The sequence below is a fragment of the Schistocerca americana genome, chromosome 7 (genome assembly GCF_021461395.2).
Source record: "Schistocerca americana isolate TAMUIC-IGC-003095 chromosome 7, iqSchAmer2.1, whole genome shotgun sequence".
NCBI classification, from domain to species: domain Eukaryota; kingdom Metazoa; phylum Arthropoda; class Insecta; order Orthoptera; family Acrididae; genus Schistocerca; species Schistocerca americana.
In genome coordinates this window covers 582,707,850-582,734,434 of record NC_060125.1, presented here as the reverse complement: position 1 = coordinate 582,734,434, position 26,585 = coordinate 582,707,850, and the positions used below count along the sequence as shown (strand labels likewise).

The 26,585-nt window shown below is 41.3% G+C and overlaps 1 protein-coding gene across 1 annotated transcript in view; it reads left to right on the top strand.

The window, feature by feature from the left end:
• The window catches only part of LOC124622077 (carbonic anhydrase-related protein 10-like), an 899,606-nt gene that overhangs the window by 748,849 nt on the left and 124,172 nt on the right, over positions 1-26,585 (top strand). The window contains exon 5 of the mRNA XM_047147650.1: positions 12,424-12,519. Within this exon, the coding sequence (XP_047003606.1) occupies positions 12,424-12,519 (96 nt within the window). The remainder of the gene's footprint in view (positions 1-12,423; positions 12,520-26,585) is intronic.

Genomic DNA, 26,585 nt, shown 5'->3' with positions numbered 1-26,585 from the left:
CAGTAAAGGGTCCTTCTTTCTACGTATTTACAATACATTACATTTGCCTATGTTAAGGGTCAGTTGCCACTCCCTGCGCCAAGTGCCTATCCGCTGCAGATCTTCCTGCATTTTGCTGCAATTTTCTAATGCTTCAAGTTATCTGTATACAACAGCATCATCCGCGAAATGCCGCATGGAACTTCCGACCCTATCTACTAGGTCACATACGTATATATTGTGAAAATCAATCGTCCGATAAGACTTCCAAGTGCCGTTGGATTGGTGGGTGGATTATAGGATGGGAGAAATGGTGCGCCTTGTGGCGTTCGCTGTGTTATTCAGTGATTTGGTATTTAACTAATTTGTAAATGAAAATTATAATGTTATTTTATTACATTGATTAATTAGTAAATAATTTTTCTCCCAGCTAAAGATTTGGTCAAGTTGCTATAGAACTCCAACTTAACTTGTGTTAAAGTGTTGTCTGTAAGTTGTGTAAGTGTCACTAAATCACTGTTCATACAACAGATTCCATACAACTATTGATTATGATGGAAGCAGTTATCTTCAGAAAAATGATCATTAAAACCACAGAATATCAGCCGCGCACAACACTGACGTATGTTACCTGAAACAATATTCTTCGCAAATCGTGCTTAATTAATTTCGGCCCCATACATCAGCTAGAAAAGTTTCTTATAAGGATCGTGCTATGAGCACTGTTTTTAAAGAACCAATCTGATTCGAATTATTTTCATTAAAATGAGTTCGGAACCACCGGTGCACATTTATTTTTACACATTTGTATTACGTTCGGCATTTATGTCTGCAGAGTTGCGTAATTTGAATTTGGCGCTGAGATAATTGTTAAGATGGTGGCAGACAATTGATAGAGACTTTATATTGTTAGAGCAAATAAGATAAGTATTTGAAATGCTTATTAAACTTTACTTTCGTATTGTGCACTATTTAGACTTCATCAAGCAAACATGTGATTTTTTTCTAAGAAAAACACAGACAAAAACGCGAAAACGCGATACAAATCGCTATCATCAATGGCTGCGCTCCTTGCAGCGGAAAGAAATAATTAACACTGATAATGCTTACTGAGAGAGGAATTAAAGTTGCAGATAATTATTCACTCATATTTATAATAATAATGAACTCTATTCTCAAGTAATAATCAACAAATAATTACAATTTCTTACAGACCTCAGATTGATATGCGTCCGCAACCTACAAAAGCCAACCAACAAAAGGTAAAAACAAAGGAAGACAAACGCAGATCATGAAAGGAATTTACAATTATCATTGTCTTTGTATGATACACATCGATATGTGCAATTACATCATAGAATATTATATAAATAATTAATATTTATCATCGTTTTCATTCTTTTTTTCATATGCCGAATAGATAATTTTTATAACTGTTACAAGCATAATTTCCTCTCGTCGCACTGTAGCTAAAATTTATCTCGTGGATGTTACAGCCTCTGCGATTCCTTAAAAACCCATGTTTTTGTATTCAGAGAAAGTTCTCAGTCATATAGCTGGGGTTCGCTCGTGGCTAGCCTCGGTAAGCTCCGACATGTCTGCTTTTCCTCACTTGGAGGGGTGCTCTTAAGTGAGTGCTTAACGTGCCGCTATTGTTCGCTACTGCTATTAGCATCTGCACCCATGGCTTCAGACACTGACTTCTGTTGTGCAACCAGTTGCCTCCTCTGCTTTTTCTGACGTTTAGAATTATCCTTTAGTGTAGTAGTTAGTCTGATCGCAAATAAATAGTGTTAATCAGATCCCTGAATTCGACAAGTCTTCCGTTGTAGGCACCCTCTCGAGTTCCAAAATCCGCATCTCTTGTAGACGTCTTGTGACAGAGTTTGGCGCTGATTCAGGTCACCAACCTGCCTTCGCTGGTAATTTGTCTTTCTGCATTTGTTCCTCACCGCTCGGAAATTGCAGACTGACCTTAAGCCGCTGTCTTCCCCCTATCCTGTGTCAGGACACGACAAGTGTTGATACGCCAGACGTCAGCGATATGATTCCGGCTTCCGAACACCGATATAGTTCGTTGAGTCCCCACAAAGCATTGGAAACTTGCTCTTCCCAATTCTATAGCACAATTTGGTACGCAAAAGATCGCAGTTCCTTGTACATGACACGCTCGGCAAAATTCCACTCCCGGACATACGAAAGAGTTAAGTTCGCAGTCTAGTTCGTCTTGCATATCAAATAAGTTGTTAGATTGGTGCAAAAGTTCCTAGCGTTTTTCTTTTGCATGTTAGTGTTCCGACTGCAAGAGATTTATTTACCGATTGTCATTTTATCTTAGTAATTCACTGTTGCTATTTGAGTTTACATATTGTCATTTGAATATAGTGAGTGGAGCTGTGGACGCTAGAAAACGGAGTGCCAAGTGCAGAATTCTAAATGTTTCTCACATTTTCTTTTGTTTACTTTCAATAGAGGGGTGAAATCAGCGGAGGCAGCCAGAAACATTTGCGTCGTTTAGGCGAAATTTTCATTGGACAGACTACGGTAAGGAAAAAGTTTTCACGTTTGAAGGAGAATCTTTTTAACATTAGTGAGCCTCCATGTTTACAAAGACTTTGGGATTTTATGAGGATCATTAATCCACAGTGATCCACGTCAGTGGACTCGAGAATTGTCAGACGTGATGGAATACCGTTATTCCACCATCGTGGAACATTTTCATGCGGTGGGGAAGGTTCAAAATTGGGTGTATGGGTACCGCACACTCTAAGCCAAGATCATAAGAAGCAGAAGGTGGCCATGCGAGCATCTCCGCTTGCTCGTCATCAACTGACTCGCGAACAACACCGACCACTCCTACCCTGTATCGTTGCTGGTGACACGAAATGGTGTCTTTATGCTAACGTAAGGAAAAGAAAGGAGTGGTTGAGCCCAAACAAAGCAGCAACTCCCCGTACAACGACCTGCGCGCATTCACAAAAGATAATGTTACGCATCTCGTGGAACAGCGACCCTGTGGTGTACTACGAATTGCTACCCGAGGTGGAAAAATCGCTGCTGACATTTATTACGACCAACTGAAACGTCTTGCAGACGTAATCCAAGAAAAACGACCGGGAGGACTGCTTAAAGTGAGGCTACTCAATGATAACGCCCGCCAACATTCTGCAATACTGACAAGAAACACTGTACCAGAGTTGGTTTGGGAAGTCACTATCATGACCTTCAGATTTCCATCTTTTCCGTGCTCTATGGAACATCCTTGAAGGAACTTCCTTTCCGGATGAAAATGCGCTCCGAACATAGCTCGGAGAGCTCTTCGCCTCATAACCATGTGATTTCTATAATCGTGGAAATGAAAAATTACCTCTGCGTTAGCATAGTGTTCTATACAGTGATGGAGAAATTATTATTAATGACTGAAGTCTCTGTTATGTGTATCTTTCGTGTTTATTGAACTTTCGTCAGGCCATGTTTAAACCGTTTGAAGCATTCGTAATACCGAGAACGGCTGAAGCGCTCATCACCCTTCCTGCGCCATTTGGTGTGTCTCTGTGAAGGTTTCCTTGAGTTTCAAGCAAAATTTAATGCAGAAGTGTTGCTCGTCTAACTCTGTCACCTCGGAATTCGCAAACTGTGCGACGCAACTTTCTACTCAATACTAACAGAGGCACCACAGTTACACATTAATCACAGGTAAGTGCGGGGATGGCAACCGCATTTCGCTCAAACATACCATTGTCGCGAAATTACGAATGTTCCGGAATATTCTGAATAGACCTCGTACACAATCTTCTCCAACTTCTCCCTCAAACGTTCCACCACTGCTGCTTCTATAGCATGCGAAGCACATAAGCAGCCGATTACCATGTTGATACCTTTAACATTAACTTCATCCAAAATATTTAGCTTTCGGAATCTGTTGTAACCTCGCTAGATGTTGTATCTTTTAAGATCACAAACACGCCACCTCCACAGGAATGTGAATAGTGAGCTATGACCTTTAGAGAATTTTTATGTATGACCACAAAGGTACGCTTATGCTGCAACCTCGCAGTTTGTACCTTTGAGTTATTGATGCTTTTAACATGCAGCTGCACTGTGGTTGCAGCATGGCCCCAAGAATCCACTCCAGGCGAGGGTTAGGCAGCATCGCGATATCTCAATTGCGGAACAATGACATGTGTCTGCAACTCTGACTCTAATAAACTCGGTAAAGAAACTGAATTATTTCTCCCCATCGACTGGTCTGGTAAGTTACCCAATCTTAATCCTGTAGACACAATGCTCAATATCTGCTATTTTAGGTGCCATAACGTGAGTACTCAATCAGCAAACTAACCCCCTTTCCAAACCAGGCAAAAAGATCAAAAGTTCCGATTTTTGAAAAATTTATGTTACAGCTTAAGATGAGAAATTATTTAAAAAAATACTGTTCTGAAATTCAGGTTTTAAAACATAAATGGTTATACATTGTTTTGTATGAGGGGCAACCGCGGACGTAAGTAGACATCTTAAATAATAACGCTTGGCTACTCTTGAAAATAATTTATTGAACGACCAGTTTCGTAGCCTAGAAGCCACATCAGCTTAGATATGGTGAATCATGACATGAAAGATGCACCGAACATTCCTTGTGCCGTGAACATGGAATCGCTTGAGGAACCGTGGACCCATACTTTCCGCTTACCTGACGATCAGCTAATTGCGTCATTTATTATTAGATAAGGAATGTTCAGTCCCGACCATGTTGCAACTTTAACGTCAATTCACCATGTCTGACCTGATGATGTGGCTTCTAGGTTACGAAAGCGGTGGTTAAATAAATTATTTACAACGGCATCATAATTTCTAATACCTTAATCAAAACAATAAAACCACAAAATTTAATGCAAACCTATCACTGCTTTGGAACGAAGCTCATCTTATCCTGCTTATAACTTTAGATCTCTGAGATCGCTGGCTGTCGTAAACAAAAGACAGTCAACATGAGAAACGAATAGCAGCTCTTTTTGAGTATACTGTACACACACACAGACACACACACACACACACACACACACACACACACTTAGCTCTTCCCGTGTCTCCGCCCATGGCATCACATTGATCACCTATTGTCACGTTCACTGGTGCTAGCGGAGGGGTAAATCAGTTACGTTGCGATTTAATACATGTGTACTACTGTAAATCTCCTGTCCAGCGCCGACTTGTTCCACTGAGCTCAAAAACAATTCCCTGGCAGGGTGGGGGCGGTAGGGTGGGAAGGGGGGGGGGGGTTCCATCTGAAATTAAACCCTGCCGTAGAGTGTGTCTGGGAGTATTTGGAACTAGAGGTGTAACGTAGCAATCAACATGCCTGCAGTTTGGTTGCTCAAGTTCAGGGATAGCACAAAGTCTTGCCATGATTATAAAAGTTTATAGCAGAATAACTTTTTGATATATTAAGTTACATTTGACGTCGTTACATAGGTCAGTGTAACTTGTTTTTTATTTATTTTTTTTTTTTTTTTTTTTAGGCCACTTACGTTAGTAGACCTCAACGTGTGCTCCCTTGATAGCTCGGAGAATGTCGAGGCGGTATTCCAGTTCCCGCCGGGTGTTTCGTAACGTGTGTCCTGTCATGGTACCCACAGCAGCTTGTATCCTAGCCTTCAGTTCGTCGACGTCAGCAACTGGTGTGACGAAAACTCTGTCCTTGATATAGCACCAGAAAAATAAGTCAAGGGAGGTAATGTCTGGAGAACGAGGTGGCCAGGGTGTTGGAGCGTACCTTCCAATCCACCGATCCGGACATTACTCTCCTCTGCAGACATTACGCCCCTTAACTTTTTTTTCTGCTGCTTTATCAAGGACAGAGTCTTCGTCACACCAGTTGCTGACGTCGACGAACTGAAGGCTAGGGTACAAGCTGCTGTGGGTACTGTGACAGAGCACACGTTACGAAACACCCAGTGGGAACTGGAATACCGCTTCGACATTCTCCGAGCTACCAATGGAGCACACGTTGAGGTTTACTAACGTAAGTGGTGTTAAGAAAAACTAGTAACACTAACCTATGTAACGGCACCAAATGTAGCTTACTATGTCAGAAAGTTATTCTGTAATAATTTTTTATAATCAGCGCAAGACTTTGTGCTCACCCTGTATATCTAACCACCATTGAGTGGCTTCAGCTGTATAAATTACTGAACTCTCTTCCTCGACGGCGACGGCACAGGCAGTGTGATACGCTATAAACATGGTGCCTCATTGGAGTAATAATGTTTCGTCTAATGAGCTTATTTATCGCAGTAAGTACTGTAACTCCAAAAAGTTAGACATCTGCATGTCTCGGAATATCCTTCGCGCTACAACACTTACACAAAAGCTAATACTTCATCAGGGCTTAGATCCAACGTCATTAAATCATCGGGTGGAAATTTACTGTTGCTGCCGATCATTCACTGAGCGTCTGTTTGTTTAGCGTTGCTCATAGCATGAACAAGGTACAATGTAGATCTTACCTAATATGGTAAACTCCTGCTGTGCATTACTCTCAATAACGGAGTTCAACAATGAATGGGTAGGTCAGTGAAGTGCGACAAAAAATTAAACAGGAAGGGACGTTAAAAGAAGCAGCACTCGTAAAAGTTTTGCCAGCGGTGGAAAAATATCTCACCTCTCGTGACGAGAGGAAATTTGCGCGAATTAATAGGCGAGTCGGAAGGGCCGTTTGTCGGCGGTGATAGATAAATAGCGGCGGGTGGTGACGTGGAAAAGTCCGCGCGGCGGCGTCACTTTGATGGATGGCAACGCTGCCCCCGCTGCGCCCCACCGCTCCTACCCCCACCACCCCCGTCTGCCGCCCTATCGGCGCGCCCCACTCACTCGACGCTCTGTTGCCACCCCCGCATATGAACACTGCATGGCCCTGGCGAGTAAGGGTCCCCAACCTTCATCGCGTCACGCCACCGTGCTCTACTGACGAATAAATCTGCCCTTCTCAACATCTCGTTAATTTCTGTCTTGTCTACAGACGTCGTTTTCAGTGCATCATGACATGTGACAGCTTAATTAAACGACTGTTTGCAGGACAGCTTTGCTACTGAGTAACATTTAACCTATCCGCGCTTCGGCGCACATCTGACTCGAACATTTTGGCAGAAATGGCACAGAAACAGACTTTATACTTACATTCCTACATGCTATTAGAAAGTAACATGACACACATTCATCTACGTCTAGAAATCAGTGTGTGTCACATATTCATGTCTGTTAATGAATAAAATTTGAAACCAATTCATTTCACTCCTTCTACAACTCCTTTAGTGTTTTTACTTACTTCTCTTATCCGGTAGTTTACCTGTTCAAGATAATGCAGTCTGGATGAATAGACTAAGAGAGGACAGCACTCCGACTATAAAATCTTGATTATGATGATAATGACAGGATTGTTGAAGAGCACGGCATCGTAGTGATTAGCGTTCACACTAAATCATGACGAAAGCTATAAAGAAATTATACTGAAATGAAAGTGAAACAAATTTCTTTGACGTTCTGATTAAGCACACACACACACACACACACACACACACACACACACACACACGCATGCACACGCACGCACGTGCATGCACATTGTAGTGAAAGTTCTTCATTTGTCCGTCGTTTAAGGTTTTTGACAGATTAAGTAAAGAAGTATATCAGCCATGTGGCTGAGTGAAAATTAAACAAAGAGAAGCACCTGCCAACGACTCTGTGAGAAAACAAGGACGCACAAAATATTAAAAACTTCATCACGCATCGCGATATAGCTACCTAAAAAACGTGCAGGTCCTAATTACAATAGCCACTGTCCAAAGAGGCCCAGAAGTGTCAGAAACAACTGTTTTCGGTAAAGATTGCACTTTGCAACATGTTTTACGTCCGTTTTTATGATATGCTAAATAAACACCACAATTTCAAAAAAATGGTTCAAATGGCTCTGAGCACTATGGGACTCAACTGCTGTGGTCATAAGTCCCCTAGAACTTAGAACTACTTAAACCTAACTAACCTAAGGACAGCACACAACACCCAGCCGTCACGAGGCAGAGAAAATCCCTGACCCCGCCGGGAATCGAACCCGGGAACCCGGGCGTGGGAAGCGAGAACGCTACCGCACGACCACGAGATGCGGGCAAACACCACAATTTCACTGAGATATGTACAGGGGGTTACACTTGGCTCAGTGGAGTCCTCAGGTATCGACTCACCAATCGGTGTCAGGTTACAGTGATCAACTACGTTCGGTATTGAAGGCAACGGCGCGAATGAGGCGTAATCGAAGGAAAATGACTCTCATCTTCTCTGATTCTATTAATGCCCTAAAAGCATTTCGGCAACTTAACCGAGCGCAATGCATTTTACGGTTGGACCAAGGGGCAGCAGTCAATCTAACATTGTAACTGAATTTTGAATTGGTTTTGTGATTGTTGACGCAAAAAAGTAAAAATCTTTCTAAATAATTTATTATGAATTCAGGGACTGTCCTTTCATGACTGTGTTCCATCAATGTCATTATTTAAATTTGAGCTCGTATTTATCACTAAGACCTCTACTTGTCGTAGATATTAATTTTTTTCTTGTGGACTGAACTCTGCTGTTATCATAGAAATGCAAATTCATGACGTTAAACATCTAGCCAGAATACTAAAAAGGTCATGAGAGAGAAAATAGCGCTGCTCAAGCGACTGTCATGTGCTTACTTTGACATAAAGTGGCTGAAACTTTCATCTTTATTCAAACACACTTTGTTAATAGATCCACGAATTTATTTTCTGGTTACAACTGCATGAGTGTCTACCGATTTTGATCTCTTTGTAAAAGCACTGTGTCGTGCACTACTTCTTTCTATAACGTATGGTGAGCTGTCTGTTATTATGAACAGCTCCTCAGAATCTGCAAGGAAACGAATATATGTAAAAGACTGAATAGAAAAGGCGACTAGATGACAGGACGTTTTAATACATGTGTTAATACATCAGGGAATAGCTACTGAAGTATTATAGGAAGATGTAGAGTGCAAAAACTGTAGGAGAAGAGGGAGATTGGAATGTTGTTATTCCAAGCGGTGGGACTCACTGTACGAAACCTAATGTACCATGATGTAGGTTAAGAATAGATGTCTGACACACTGCAGCCATTCACCCTTGTGGCCCTTGCTTGCAAGAAAGTGACGAACAAAAAAATCGGAATTTTGTTTGGTGCTAAATGTTTTTGTTGTAGTTGTTGTTGTGGTCTTCAGTCCTGAGACTGGTTTGATGCAGCTCTCCATGCTACTCTTTCCTCTGCAAGCTTTTTCATCTCCCAGTACCTACTGCAGCCTACATCCTTCTGAATCTGCTTAGTGTATTCATCTCTTGGTCTCCCTCTACGATTTCTACCCTCCACGCTACCCTCCAGTACTAAATTGATGACCCCTTGATGCCTCAGAACATGTCCTACCAACCGATCCCTTCTTCTAGTCAAGTTGTGCCACAAACTCCTCTTCTCCCCAATTCTATTCAATACCTCCTCATTAGTTAATGTGATCTACCCATCTAATCTTCAGCATTCTTCTGTAGCACCACATTTCGAAAGCTTCTATTCTCTTCTTGTCTAAACTATTTCTCGTCCATGTTTCACTTCCATACATAGCTACACTCCATACAAATACTTTCAGAAACGGCTTCCTGACACTTAAATCTATGCTCGATGTTAACAAATTTCTCTTCTTTAGAATCGCTTTATTGCCATTGCAAGTCTACATTTTATATCCTCTCTGCTTCGACCATCATCAGTTATTTTGCTTCCCAAATATCAAAACTCCTTTACCACTTTAAGTGTCTCATTTCCTAATCTAATTCCCTCAGCATCACCCGACTTAATTCGACTACATTCCATTATCCTCATTTTACTTTTGTTGATGTTCGTCTTATATCCTCCTTTCAAGACACTGCCCATTCCGTTCAACTGCTCTTCCAAGTCCTTTGCTGTCTTTCACAGAATTACAATGTCATCGGTGAACTTCAAAGTTTTTATTTCTGCTCCATGGATTTTAATGCCTACTCCGAACTTTTCTTTTGTTTCCTTTACTGCTTGCTCAATATACAGATTGAATAACATCGGGGATAGGCTACAACTCTGTCTCACTCCCTTCCCAACCACTGCTTCCCTTCCATGCCCCTCGACTATTTTAGCTGCCATCTGGTTTCCATACAATACATACTATTTAGCCTTTCGCTCCCTGTATTTTACCCCTGCCACCTTCAGAATTTGAAAGACAGTATTCCAGTCAACATTGTCAAAAGCTTTCTCTAAGACTACAAATGCTAGAAACGTAGGTTTGCCTTTCCTTAATCTTTCTTCTAAGATAAGTCGTAGGGTCAGTATTGCCTCATGTGTTCCAACATTTCTACGGAATCCAAACTGATCTTCCCCGAGGTTGGCTTCTACCAGTTTTTTCAGTCGTCTGTAAACAATTCGCGTTAGTATTTTGCAGCTGTGACTTATTAAATTCATAGTTCGGTAATTTTCACATCTGTAAACACCTACTTTCTTTGGGATTGGAATTATTATATTCTTCTTGAAGTCTGAGGGAATTTCGCCTGCCTCATTCATCTTGCCCACCAGATGGTAGAGTTTTGTCAGGACTGGCATATTCATGCAAGTGGTTCTCTTTTCTCCAAAGGTCTCTTTAATTTTCCTGTAGGCTGTATCTATCTTACCCCTCCTGAGATAAGCCTCTACATCGTTACATTTGTCCTCTAGCCATCTCTGCTTAGCCATTTTGCACTTCCTATCGATCTCATTTTTGAGAGGTTTCTATTCCTTTTTGCCTGCTTGATTTAGGCATTTTTTTTTCCTTTCTTCAATTAAATTCAGTATCTCTTCTGTTACCCATGGATTTCTACTAGCCCTCGTCTTTTTACCTACTTGAGCCTTTGGTACCTTCACTACTTCATCCCGCAAAGCTACCCATTCTTCTTCTACTGTATTTCTTTCCCCCGTTCCTGTCAATTGTTCCCTTATGCTCTCCCTGAAACTCTGTACAACCTCTGGTTCTTTCAGTTTATCCAGGTCCCATCTCCTTAAATTCCCACCTTTTTGCAGTTTCTTCAGTTTTAATCCACAGTTCATAACCAATAGATTGTGGTCAGAGTCCACATCTGCCCCTGGAAATGTCTTACAATTTAAAACCTGGTTCCTGATTCTGTGTCTTGCCATTAGGTAATCTACCTGAAACCTTCTAGTATCTCCAGGGTTCTTCCATGTATACAACCTTCTTTCATGATTCTTGAATCAAGTGATAGCTATGATTAAGTTATGCTCTGTGCAAATTTCTACCAGGCGGCTTCCTCTTTCATTTCTTATCCCTATCCATATTCTCCTACTACGTTTCCTTCTCTTCCTTTTCCTACTGTTGAATTCCAGTCACCCATGACTATTAAATTTTCGTCTCCTTTCACTACCTGAATAATTTCTTTTATCTCATCAAACATTTCATCAATTTCTTGATCATCTGGAAAGCTAGTTGGCATATAAACTTGTACTACTGTAGTAGGAATGGGCTTCGTGTCTATCTTGGCCACAATAATGCGTTCACTATGCTGTTTGTAGTAGTTTACCTGCACTCCTATTTTTTATTCGTTATTAAACCTACTCCTGCATTACCCCTATTTGATTTTGTATTTATAACCCTGTATTCACCTGACCAAAAGTCTTGTTCCTACTGCCACCGAACTTCACTAATTCCCACTATATCTAACTTTAACCTATCCATTTCCCTTTTTAAATTTTCTAACCTACCTGCCCGATTAAGGGATCTGACATTCCACGCTCCGCTCCGTAGAACGCCAGTTTTCTTTCTCCTGATAACGACGTCCTCTTGAGTAGTCCGCGCCCGGAGATTCTAATGGGGGCCTGTTTTACCTCCGGAATATTTTACCCAAGAGGATGCCATCATCATTTAATCATACAGTAAAGCTGCATGTCCTCGTGAAAAATTACAGCTGCAGTTTCCCCTTGCTTTGAGCCGTTCGCAGTACCACAACAGCAAGGCCGTTTTGGTTAGTGCTACAAGGTGAGATCAGTCAATCATACGGACTGTTGCCCCTGCAACTACTGAAAAGGCTGCTGCCCCTCTTCAGGAACCACACCTTCGTCTGGCCTCAGATACCCCTCCGTTGTGGTTGCACCTACGGTACGGCTATCTGTATCGTTGTGGCACGCAAGCTTCCCCACCAATGGCAAGGTCCATGGTTCATGGGGCGGGGAAGTGGAGATTATCTCCAACAAATAATAGAAGACATCGAGTATTATTATTATTATCATCATTATAAAACTCAAAATAAGTGAGAAGGTCATTAAATTTTTCAGCTCAGAAAAAAAAGGATCTACAATTATTTTTGTGGTTAATAAGTATTTTACGTCTCTTTCCAGATTCAGCTGTACGGGTTTAACGCGGACCTGTACCACAACATGACAGAGGCACAGCACAAATCGCAAGGCATTGTGGGCGTGTCCGTCATGTTGCAGGTAGGTGGCGATGTAAATTACCTCTCAGCACAAAAAATCATTGTTTAACTTTATTTCGTGTACTGCACATACGAGTAATTAATGGAGGAAACTGTAAGTACATAGCTTCTCTTTCCCTTAACATGGATAAAAACCAGCTGAGTGCTCTGCAAATCAAACTTGAATCTGAAGCTAATTAAATAAGAAGAGAGCATGTAAGCCGCAAAGTTCCCTTACACAAAATTCAATGTATTTAAAGATATAGTTTTATTCTTGTGAGAAGAAGGTGGGACCAACTGTCCGTTGCTTCCTACGATGTTCGCACATCATCGATCTTCCTTATGTAAAATTTGAGTAGACGAGTAATGTACTCTTTGGCTCAGGAGAAGAGCACATTACACATACAGCCTTGTGCTGTTAAGTAACTATGTTCAAAGTAAAATCAGCTGAATTTTGATGATAGGATGAAAGATAATATTGTGTGTGATGTAGGAATGATTTACTATTTCTTTCTTTAAGGCTTTTCTGGATAGATGCCCTCAACCAAACACAACTTTAAAGGGAAATGTGCTCTGGGTAATGGTTTATATTCCACTTTCATTGCTTGTTGTTGTTGTTGTGGTCTTCAGTCCTGAGTCTGGTTTGATGCAGCTCTCCATGCTACTCTGTCCTGTACAAGCTTCTTCATCTCCCAGTACCTACTGCAACCTACATCCTTCTGAATCTGCTTAGTGTATTCGTCTCTTGGTCTCCCTCTACGATTTTTACCCTCCACGCTGCCCTCCAATGCTAAATTTGTGATCCCTTGATGCCTCAAAACATGTCCTACCAACTGATCCCTTCTTCTAGTCAAGTTCTGCCACAAACTTCTCTTCTCACCAATCCTATTCAATACCTCCTCATTAGTTACGTGATCTACCCACCTTATCGTCAGCATTCTTCTGTAGCACCACATTTCGAAAGCTTCTATTCTCTTCCTGTCCAAACTAGTTATCGTCCACGTTTCACTTCCATACAAGGCTACACTCCATACAAATACATTCCGAAACTACTTCCTGACACTTAAATCTATACTCGATGTTAACAAATTTCTCTTCCTCAGAAACGATTTCCTTGCCATTGCCAGTCTACATTTTATATGCTCTCTACTTCGACTAGCATCAGTTATTTTGCCCCCCAAATAGCAAAACTCCTTTACTACTTTAAGTGTCTCATTTCCTAATCTAATTCCCTCAGCATCACCCGATTTAATTTGACTTCATTCCATTATCCTTGTTTTGCTTTTGTTGATGTTTATCTTATATCCTCCTTTCAAGACACTGTTCAATCCGTTCAACTGCTCTTCCAAGTCCTTTGCTGTCTCTGACAGAATTACAATGTCATCGGCGAACCTCAAAGTTTTTACTTCTTCTCCATGAATTTTAATACCTACTCCGAATTTTTCTTTTGTTTCCTTTACTGCTTGCCCAATATACAGATTGAATAACATCGGGGAGAGGTTACAACCCTGTCTCACTCCTTTCCCAACCACTGCTTCCCTTGCATGCCCCTCGACTCTTATAACTGCCTTCTGGTTTCTGTACAAATTGTAAATAGCCTTTCGCTCCCTGTATTTTACCCCTGCCACCTTCAGAATTTGAAAGAGAGCATTCCAATCAACATTGTCAAAAGCTTTCTCTAAGTCTACAAATGCCAGAAATGTAGTTTTGCCTTTTCTTAATCTTTCTTCTAAGATAAGTCGTAAGGTTAGTATTGCCTCACGTGTCCCAACATTTCTACGGAATCCAAACTGATCTTCCCCGAGGTCGGCTTCTACCAGTTTTTCCATTCGTCAGTAAAGAATTCGCGTTAGTATTTTGCAGCTGTGACTTATTAAACTGATAGTTCGGTAATTTTCACATCCGTCAACACCTGCTTTCTTTGGGATTGGAATTATTATATTGTTGTTGAAGTCTGAGGGTATTTAACCTGTCTCATACATCTTGCTCACCAGATGGTAGAGTTTTGTCATGACTGGCTCTCCCAAGGCCATCAGAAGTTCTAATGGAATGTTGTCTACTCCCGGGGCCTTGTTTCGACTCTGGTCTTTCAGTGCTCTGTCAAACTCTTCACGCAGTATCTTATCTCCCATTTCGTCTTCATCTACATCCTCTTCCATTTCTATAATATTGTCCTCAAGTACATCGCCCTTGTATAAACCCTCTATATACTCCTTCCACCATTCTGCCTTCCCTTCTTTGCTTAGAACTGGTTGCCATCTGAGCTCTTGATATTCGTAGAAGTGATTCTCTTCTCTCCAAAGGTCTCTTTAATTTTCCTGTAGGCAGTATCTATCTTACCCCTAGTGAGACAAGCCTCTACATCCTTACATTTGTCCTCTAGCCAGCCCTACTTAGCCATTTGCACTTCCTGTCGATCTCATTTTTGAGACGTTTGTATTCCTTTTTGCCTGCTTCATTTACTGCATTTTTATATTTTCTCCTTTCATCAATTAAATTCAATATTTCTTCTGTTACCCAACGGTTTCTACTAGCCCTCATCTTTTTACCTACTTGATCCGCTGCTGCTTTCACTACTTCATCTCTCAAAGCTACCCATTCGTCTTCTACTGTATTTCTTTCCCCCATTCCTGTCTCTTGTTCCCTTATGCTGTCCCTGAAACTCTGTACAACCTCTGGTTTAGTCAGTTTATCCAAGTCCCATCTCCTTAAATTCCCACCTTTTTGCAATTTCTTCAGCTTTAATCTACAGTTCATAACCAATAGATTGTGGTCAGAGTCCACATCTGCCCCTGGAAATGTCTTACAATTGCTTACAGCATCCGAATCCTTTGAGGACTTCCTGATAACGCCTATCTTCATATTATAACATTAGTGATTTCGGAAATGCTTCACAATTGACAAACACGTATGGGAATTGGATGTAAGTCCTAATGTGCTTCTTCCCGTGCCCTTGGTCTATCTCCATTTCCCTCTTTCTCCTCTTTCCCACTCAGTCTTTCCATCACCTCGTCCCCCCTCGTCTTCATTTCCCATTCCCCCTCTCTCTGGTCATCTCTTTCTTCCCTCCCCCCCCCCCCCCCCCCCCGCTCCAGCTTTGGCTATTCACTCGCCGCCACCCCCTTCCTCCTACTTTTGCCCCCTCCCTATGGCCCTCTTTTACTGATATTGCAAAGGACACTTTTATTAGCAATTGAAAACGCTTAAAATGAATAGCTAAATCGACTGGGCTCTTTGGTACACGGGTATGGGAGAGGCCTCTCCAGGTGTTAGATCTATGAGGATGGTAGCTTCCGTAACAGTATTCTGCACTGTTTTATTGCACGAACTGGTAGGATTACAAAGCTTCGGACGATTCTAATCATAATGAGATATGCCATACGCTAAAAGTGACTGCGGAAAAAGAACGAAACAGTACGGTACATTTTCACAGCACAGCACAGCACCTTTTTTTCTCGCAGCCTTGTTTGACAGAAACCAGTACATTACTGTTTATCAATAAAATTTGACCGCGCTGCAGTCCGGAACCGCATGCTGCCTCGGGCGAGGATGTGTGTGATGTCCTTAGGTTAGTTAGGTTTAAGTAGTTCTAGGGGACTGATGACTACAGCAGTTAAGCCCTATATTGCTCACAGCCACTTTAACCATTTAACATTGTGCGTGATGATTCCTTATAAGACAACGATGAAATTAAAAGATTATAAGTATTCTAGTGGTTACGATAAGATAAGAAGGAAGTTAATCAAAGAGTGCTCTTGTGAACTGAGTTTTATCAATCTTTATCAGTGGAACATTTCCTGATTGGCTAAAATTCACTGAAATTACGTCTCTTTACAAGAAGGGAGATAAAGAGATACCATCAAACTATCGACGAATTTCACTTTTGTCGGCTTTTTCGAAAATATTTTAAAAGGTTGTGTTCAATCGTCCCCTTAAGCATTTGACTTCAAAGTCATTTTCTGAGTTATAGTCTGCGTTCCTTAAGGGTTCCGATATAAGGAAAACTGTGTAACGGACAGTGAGAATGCACTTCATACATTAGGTAACAAATCTGAGGCTATTGGCACATCTGTGTCCTGTCAAAAGCCTTTGACTGTATGCATCACAGCGTTATTTTAAGTGGATTATAATATTATGGTTTCACTGGCAGTACTGGGAACTGTTTCGAGTCTTACGTAACTAATAGGAAACAAACGGAGTCGTTGCGAAATACCATTGCGGTATACCGTCAGTCTTCTTCTGATAGAGAATTAATTACATGTGGTGTTCCTCAAGGTTCGCTCTTGGGTCAGTTGCATTTTCGTGTGTTCGTTAATCACCACCCGTCTGTTAAATTGACAGATGGGAAGTTCGTTTGTTTGCAGATAATACAAATACTGCAATAAGTAGCATGTCAATTACAGATTTAGAGATGGCTGCCAATCAAATTTTCACTCACATTAAAAAGTGATTTAAAGCTCATTCAGCCCCATCACGGGTTGCGCGGCACCTCCCGCCGGAGGTTCGAGTCCTCTCTCCGGCATAGGTGTGTGTGTTGTCGTTAGCATAAGTTAGTTTAAGTAGTGTGTAAGTCTAGGGACCGATGACCTCAGCAGTTTGGTTGCTTAGGAATTCACACACACAAAGCTAATCCACTATCATTAAACTTTGAAAAGACCCACTATATGCAGTTCAGAAACTGTAAGAGATTTCTTGCACACATGGATATTGAAGAGGTTGACACTGTTAAATTTCTGGGATTACAACTTGATATAAATTGTGTTGGGAAGGGCATTCGAGAGAATGGCTAAAGCACATAAAGAAGTTTCTATCTGCAATGAGAATGATGTCAGAAGTAAGAGATATAAACATAAAAAATCTTGTCTATTTTGCTTACTTTCATTATATTATGTCATACGGGATCATATTCTGGGGTACTCGTCCAATCAAGCGAAAGATTTTATCGTGAAAATGCGTGTAACAAGAATCATTTGTGGAGTAAATTCAAGAGCATCGTGTAGGAACGTGTTCAAGAAACTTTGTATTCTAACCATTGCTTCTCAGTATATGTATTGCTTAACGAAATTTGTTGCAAGTAATGTATCTCTATTTCCAGCCAATAACTCAACACATAATATCAGTGCCAGGAACAAGAACAATCTACATTAAGACCTAAAATCACTTACCATCGTCCAAAAAGGAGTCCATTACTAAGGCACATACGTATTCAATAAATTGCCAGCAAGCATTAAAATCTTGGTTTCAGATGAAGCACAGTTTAAACAGAGTCTGAGGGACTTTTGATAGGCAACTCCTTCTACTCTGTAGATTAATATCTTAACAGGGACTGTTAGACCAGCTTAAGTAAAAATTCTCTTAGACGTCAGTTTTGACAGCACTCGGTCGCATCAGTCAACATTACGTATTTTGTATGTGATAAATTTATTAAAAGTGCATAACTATGTTTCATTCTGACCGTGTAATAATTCTGTAAATCTTAGCAGTTCCAGTTTAGCGCTTTGTATTCACCTACTTTACAATCTTCGGACGAATGATCAGGCTGGTGAGCATTATATTCAAATGTGTTGTGGCGTTCGTGTTATATTTTCTGACTTGTTCCACATCAACGAGAATCATATCATTTTTGGGTCTATGGAACGAAAACTGAAACTAATCTAATCTGATCTGTATCTTGTATTTCCAATTCCCATTAATTTTATGATCTTACCTCAATAATAACACATCGCTTAGAGTCGCATACAAATTTACACAGCTTATCTGCGTGAATTCCACCACTAAAATACGTAATAAAATCTTGTAGTTAAATACCACATGTTACTTGGGGCACTGATTATACGTGTAACTCTGACACGGAATGCTTGGAGCGTTCGTTCACGTGCAAACGATAGGGACGGTGCTACGTGGCAACTTACTCCAGCATTCTCCCAGGTGCATTCCTATGATATTTATTGTGTTGAGCAACACTTCTTTCTGGAGGAAATGGGATAAAGAGACGTAAAAGTACAGCAATTGAGAGCACGCTTAATTCTAAGACTGGAAGGACGCTCACCAAACACTTTTCCCGTATCATATTCGAATCATTTATATTTATTTTATAAATTGCTCATACCCATAGAATTATGGATTAATATACCTTGAATAATGTGACTTTTGTTGTTGAGATTGTCGGTATTAAGTTCAACTCCTAAAACGATTTTGCTCCTTCTAGCAGATGTAAATTTGTTTGTTGGAGGGTGTATGATGCCATTGGTATTATACGTGTCAGTAAGATGCACAAGTATAGTTCAGTAAGACAATGTACGCCTTAAAGTGGTCTGTGGTCCAAGCTTAAGCCGAACAGAAGTCGCGGAGACTGGACAAACAGTAAATGCCCAATGCAATTGGGTAAACGAAGTCATAGTGACTTGAACCCTTTCATTTCATTATGTTCCCTCCCCATGTATGTAAAAATTGACTGTGTGTGTGTGTGTGTGTGTGTGTGTGTGTTTGTGTGTGTGTGTGTGTGTGTGTGTGTGTGTGTGTGTGTGCGTGTATCCTTGAATAGCTCAGGATCTCCTGGAAAAATGTCGACAAAACTTGATACACTTATGACTCACTGTCTTGAAAAATAATTAGGAGTGCTGGGCCCCTTAATGGCTGCGGTGGGAGTGTAAAGGGTGTGGCATTTCAAAATAACCGAACTTCAAAACACAGTTTTCATGGAATTTCCTCTCCTTTGCTGCCTATTCTACGGGACTGCCATGGGTGCATGAATCAAGTATCTGCTCTCGAGCCCCACATGCAGCAACGTTCACTGAACAATCGTTGATGAGACACTGCTAGTAGTCCCTGGTTCATCTGGGTGATCGACTGCTCAATGGCAACTCTACTGAGCAGTACACATCTCCTCAGCCGTCGTCCTCCCTTGTCATCTGAGGTCCGTGGTGTACCACAGTTGCCTCGGTGCCATTTTGTCGCCCACGGTATACTTTGACCACGACGGCACGCGAACAGTTTACAAACCGTAGCCATTTCGGAAATGAATCCACCATTCGCACGTCAGCCAATGATCACGCCCTTTGGACGTCAGATGAATTGCTCTCTTTCCACATCACGACAATGACTGCACTGTTTTCCGCGTTCCCCGACACGCATCATATACCCTCCACCTCTAGTACTGCCACCAGCCGTGAGTGGTTATTGCACGGCGCCGTCGAACATATGCGATGGTCACAGTATTCTGATGCGATCGCGTATGTAGTTGATCTGTCTGCATCCAAAGTAAATTGCGTATTCATGTGTGAGAATGTGCTAGTAAATATGTGCGTTGCGTGTATATGAGATACGACGTGGGCACCAGCCCGATATTCACCTATTTGGATGTGAGAAACCGCCTAAAAACTACATTCAGTCCTGCTGGTTCGCCAGCTCTCGTCGTTAATTCGCGAGGCGGATTCAGACCAGACCAGGCTCACCTACCCGAATCCCATCTTTATGGACACATCCTGCACTTTTTTTGGTTCCTGGGCTCATTTTATACGCTTAGAGGTGGGACTGGCAACGGGAAGTAGTGAAACGTGACACGTAATTCTGGATCACTTGAACCAGTTTCAGCAGAATTTGTTGTTGAGAATATAGTATAGGGCTAGAAATACATCTAGAACCCCAGAGGATAAAGTAAGAAGATGCTGGCGTGTGCTCACAACACACGAACGGAAGAGAAAGTTTCAACAAAACTTAGTGTCATAATAAAGGTTTTACAGCCAAATTCCTGTGAAATTTTTTAATGGCTAAACCAGGCTCCAAAGCTCATTTACTTTGAGTACTCCACAGATGCTTCTTCACCGATGGCCACGTTATAAATTGGGGAGGTCAGCATATACGTGAAGCTCCTACACAAAATTGAGTCTTCTAGTAGTAACGTTACGTAAATTGTAACTTCTCTCGTGTTCTGGTGCAAACATCTATGGGCTATTGAAAATGACTTGCCATTCAAACCCGGTGAGCGTTTGATTGTAACAAACGTGACTGTTGCTATTAATGTGCTGGCTGATGCTGTCTTTCAGTATTGAACCAATCATGAACGCTGTTACTGTCTACGGAAAAATACTGCGGGGATAAGACACCAGTAAGACGTCTAACTCTGGGAGAGAATTGAGTGGAAAATTAATTACCAGCATCACTCCTGAATGACTGGAGCAATCTCCACCAAATCTGTAACGTATATATTTTATGTTAAACTGATATATTAAAAAATACTTCATAGGTTTTATATTGCATTTATACTTAACATTATAAGTAAATAAATGAAATTTGTTTTTGCCGTATAGCCAGATTTAATTACTTCTCCCTTTGTAATTAATTTTTAGGATAAATAAGTATCCGGCTAAAGTTACGTAATCAGCTGACTGTGTCTTAAAGTGATGAAACTGTGACAGATGACTTCTACATTAGGATTGACGAAATTTGTGTGATCAGAGTCGATTCAAATGTACTTCCTGAAGAATGAAGCTTTGCATATGAAAACTGTGAACGTGCGTTTCATACTTTTTTGTTGAGTGTAGGCCAAAATGGATGGAGGAGATTTAAAAACTGAAAGGAACTGTAATGGCGTTTTATAATTGTAGACGAATCTTACATTCCTAATTAAAGATCTGGGGAAAAACTGTGGTATGAAATATGCTTTTGTGAAACTAGTGGGGAATTGTGGTGAATGGTTTCGGAAAAGTGTGTAACGTTGATTGGCTTTTATTATGCATTGTTAGCAGCCTTTTTATGCGGTGATTTCAAGTAGAAAATTGCGCTAGCACCATATAAAGCACTTACACACACTTCGCCTGCTGCAGTAACAAAACTGCACGATACTGCCATCGGAACAGTTCCACACGCACCCAGTCCCACACGTCTTGTCGCAGGTAACTTTCGTTTCCAGATCATTGTTAAATCTTTAAAACCAACAACATTCCTATGATAATTGTAACAGCTGTTATACCACACAGGAATGACACAGAAAATTAGTGAATTTGCAAAGTATTAAAAGAGCAACACGTGCCCTAAATTAATATTAGACAACAGTCACACGTTATGCTAAATGTTAGTTTAACTTGATAGTGAAAGAAACAGTATTTAAATTCAGAAATAGTATCCCTAACAGCTTCGTCCCGAAGTACAGATTTCAGCTGCGTCAGAAAGTCATTGTAAAAGCGCTCATTGTATGAGGCACCTACCTATTTGTAGCGCCTCAGTGCAGTCACTTCTCATAGGTTGAACAAAGGTGTTTGTTATATAACTAGTGCCTACATCCGCCTACATGTAGTCGTGCATAGTCCTGATATCTAGTAGTACATGTCCCCAATACGATCGTTATCAGCATGTATTCTAATACACAAAATGTACTTTTTTTCACTGTGAACAAATAAGTTTTGCATTAGTGTATCTCTTATAGCGAACTAGTTATTTCTTCCCATCGTATCCATACTCAAGATATCTACTATGGAATGTTAATATGCTGACTGAAGTCCATTCGTTAAGTGAACGTTGTTATCAACCTTTCAGTCACAGGTGAAGCAATACTTTCATTGGTCTAATCGTGATGTGGACAAATTGCTTACTTTTTATTGAACTATTCTGCGCGGGTGCTGCTAATATTAATACATTCGAATCGGCACTTTTAATGCAAAACTTCATAATTACACGTCGACCATACTTACCTACACTCCGGAACCAAAAATTAAATGTCCTTCGCCATATTGTTATGACGCGTCGTTCGCTAAAACGAGAGATGGACGGCAAACACAAACGAGATCGTTAGTGGTTAAAAGAAAGGCATTCCGTCAGGAAATTACGGACCGTCGAAGGTTGAGCGCAATGAACACAAAGTGGTGAGGGAGCTCCACTTAACAAGTGGCGATGGCTAGAAAGACAGTGCCTGATGCGCAAGCTAGCTAGAATGATCTCATGGCGAGAGGGCCGAGAGAAGGGCGTCCAAGCCCCTGGGAGATGGTTAATAACCCGGAGCTTGTTCCCATGTAGGGAGGACCAAAGTGGCACCGCCTGCATAATCTCAGCATCCTTCAGTTTATATTGCCTCCACTTTTGTGGTAATTTCAGTTGATCATTCTTAAATGTAACGTGGCACTTGCTCACAACACGTGTGTGGTCATTATCCATATTATCCCCTGGGTAACTATGACTAGAAGTCACTTGGTTCCTCTGCCTCTGCTTTACTACTACACAATCAACCATACACTGAAGAACCAAAGAAACTGCCACACCTGCCTACTACCGTGTAGGGCCCCCGCTGGCACACAGAAGTGCCCCATCACGACGTGGCAACACCTCGACTAATGTATGAAGTACTCAAAGAGGGAAATGAACACATGAATCCTGCAGGGCTGTCCATAAATTCGTTAAGAGTACGAGGGGATGGCGATCTCTTATGAACAGCACTTTGCAAGGCATCCCCGAAATGCTGAATGATGTTTATGCCTGGGGAGTTTGGTGGCCAGCGGAAGTGTTTAAAATCAGAAGAGTGTTCCTGGAGCCACTCTGTAGCAATACTGGACGTGTGGGCTGTAATATTGTCCTGCTGGAATTGCTTAAGTCCGTCGGAATGCACAATGGACACGAATGAATGCAAGTGATCAGACAGGATGCTTCGTACGTGTCATCCGTCAGTGTCGTATCTAAGCGTATCAGAGATCCCATATCACTCCAGCTGTACAGGCCCCACACCGTTACAGAGCCCCCACCAGTTTGAACAGTATCCTGCTAACATGCAGGGTCCATGGATTCATTAGGTTGTTTCCATGTCCATCCGCTCAATACAATTTGAAACGAGACCCGTCCGACAAGGCAACATGTTTCCAGTCATCAACAGTCCAATGTCGGTGTTGACCGGCCCAGGCGAGGCGTAAACCTTTGTGTCGTACAGTCATCAAGGGTAAACGAGTGGGTCTTCGGCTCCGAGAGCCCATATCGATGATGTTTCGTTGAATGGTTCGCACGCTGACACTTGTTGATGGTCTAGCACTGAAATCAGCAGCAATTTCCGGGAGGGTTGCACCTCTGTCACGTTGAACGATTCTCTTCAGTCGTCGCTGGTCCCGCTCTTGCAGGATCTTTTTCCGGCCGCAGCGATGTAGGAGATTTGATGTTTTGCCGGATTCCTGATATTCACGGAACACTCGTGGAATTGTCTTCCACATGTAACACGTTATCTTTGGAGTTTTATAACATGTATTTGTAATAACCCTTTCAGGTTATTCTAAATATTCTTTCTCAGCTCTTGTTTTTTGTCTGTTATTTCTATGAACTCTTCGATGGTGCCATACTTTTTTTTCAGTTTCTTCATCGCTGGTATTTGTTGTTAGTAAATATACTTGAATTTTTTTTATGCGAGTTGGCCTACCTTATAACTTCTTCATGAGTATCCAGTCTCTCACATGTTAGGTTTTCACTACATTATGTACCCATTTCTTTGATAATACAATAGCTACTCCTTTTCCCTTGATTTTCGGTTTCCACTTCGAATTATTCTGAAATCTTCTGGTCTAAAGTTACCATTCCAACTCATCTTGTCTCATATAGTCCTAGAATATGCAGTTGACACTTTCTCCTTATCTTCTGGAATTCCTCCAGTTTTCCAAAGTTAACAAACTCACTGAATGTGTCAATGTCAAATTTATCTTTTCTTTTTTTATGGTGTTCCTGGTCCTTCTCTGAAGCATATCGTGTAATAACGACATGAAAAGCTTCGCCACTTCTCCTGGAAGAGTTGCGGCTCCTAAACCCATGATTGCTAAGGATACAGACACTATTAGATTTTGCTTTTGTTGCGAGTGGTTGGAAATCTTAAAGGATAATTAATGCGGTAGTTTCAAGTTGCTTTCCACATCTCCATGCCGTTGGCCTTGGTCGCTCATCCACCTTCGCGGGTAGCTCCCCCACCAAGAGGAAGGGTGTTCCCTACATCTGTTCGCTCCTCCGCCCTGCAAGGAGACCGTAGTCAGCTGACAGAAGTTGACTCCTTATTCTGGGAGACATTCTGCCCCCACCGACGTTGGCCGCCTGAAGTGTTACCACTAGAAAGTGTAAATCGGATTTTTCCCTTCTTTGAGTGTGAGACCATATTGCACTCCTCATACCCTTCCTCGGTTTGCGGAGCTAAACTAAGCAAGTAAACGGAATTATAAGTGCTAATGCAGGAGTAGGTTTAATAATGAATAAAAAAATAGGAGTGCGGGTTAGCTACTACAAACAGCATAGTGAACGCATTATTGTGGCCAAGATAGACACAAAGCCCATGCCTACTACAGTAGTACAAGTTTATATGCCAACTAGCTCTGCAGATGATGAAGAAATTGATGAAATGTATGACGAGATAAAAGAAATTATTCAGGTAGTGAGGGGAGACGAATATTTAATAGTCATGGGTGACTGGAATTCGTCAGTAGGAAAAGGGAGAGAAGGAAACATAGTAGGTGAATATGGATTGGGGGGAAGAAATGAAAGAGGAAGCAGCCTTGTAGAATTTTGTACAGAGCATAACTTAATCATAGCTAACACTTGGTTCAAGAATCATAAAAGAAGGTTGTATACCTGGAAGAATCCTGGAGATACTAAAAGGTATCAGATAGATTATATAATGGTAAGACAGAGATTTAGGAACCAGGTTTTAAATTGTAAGACATTTCCAGGGGCAGATATGGATTCTGACCACAATCTCTTGGTTATGAACTGCAGATTGAAACTGAAGAAACTGCAAAATGTGGGAATTTAAGGAGATGGGACCTGGATAAACTGAAAGAACCAGAGGTTGCACAGAGTTTCAGCGAGAGCATAAGGGAACAATTGACAAGAATGGGGGAAAGAAATACAGTAGAAGAAGAATGGGTTGCTCTGAGGGATGAAGTAGTGAAAGCAGCAGACGATCAAGTAGGTTAAAAGACGCGGGCTAATAGAAATCCTTTGATAACAGAAGAAATATTGAATTTAATTGATGAAAGGAGAAAATATAAAAATGCAGTACATGAAGCAGGCAAAAAGGAATACAAACGTCTGAAAAATGAGATAGACAGGAAGTGCAAAATGGCTAAGCAGGGATGGCTAGAGGACAAATGTAAGGATGTAGAGACTTATCTCACTAGGGGTAAGATAAATACTGCCCACAGGAAAATTAAAGAGACCTTTGGAGAGAAGAGAACCACTTGTATAAATATCAAGAGCTCAGATGGCAATCCAGTTCTAAGCAAAGAAGGGAAGGCGGAAAGGTGGAAGGAGTATATAGAGGGTTTATACAAGGGCGATGTACTTGACGACAATATTATGGAAATGTAAGAGAATGTAGATGAAGATGAAATGGAAGATACGATACTGCGTGAAGAGTTTGACAGAGCACTGAAAGACCTGAGTCGAAACAAGGCCCCGGGAGTAGACAACATTCCATTAGAACCACTGACGGCCTTGGGAGAGCCAGTCCTGAAAAACTCTACCATCTGGTGAGCAAGATGTATGAGACAGGTTAAATACCCTCAGACTTCAACAACAATATAATAATTCCAATCCCAAAGAAAGCAGGTGTTGACAGATGTGAAAATTACCGAACTATCAGTTTAATAAGTCACAGCTGCAAAATGCTAACGCGAATTCTTTACAGACGAATGGAAAAACTGGTAGAAGCGGACCCCGGGGAAGATCAGTCTGGATTCCGTAGAAATGTTGGAACACGCGAGGCAATACTAACCTTACGAGTTATCTTAGAAGAAAGATTAAGAAAAGGCAAACCTACGTTTCTAGCATTTGTAGACTTAGAGAAAGCTTTTGGCAATGTTGACTGGAATACTCTCTTTCACATTCTAAAGGTGCCAGGGGTAAAATACAGGGAGCGGCAGGCTATTTACAATTTGTACGGAAACCAGATGCCAGTTATAAGATTCAAGGGGCATGAAAGGGAAGCAGTGGTTGGGAAAGGAGTGAGACAGGGTTGTAGCCTCTCCCCGATGTTATTCAATCTGTATATTGAGCAAGCAGTAAAGGAAACAAAAGAAAAATTCGGAGTAGGTATTAAAATTCATGGAGAAGAAGTAAAAACTTTGAGGTTCGCCGATG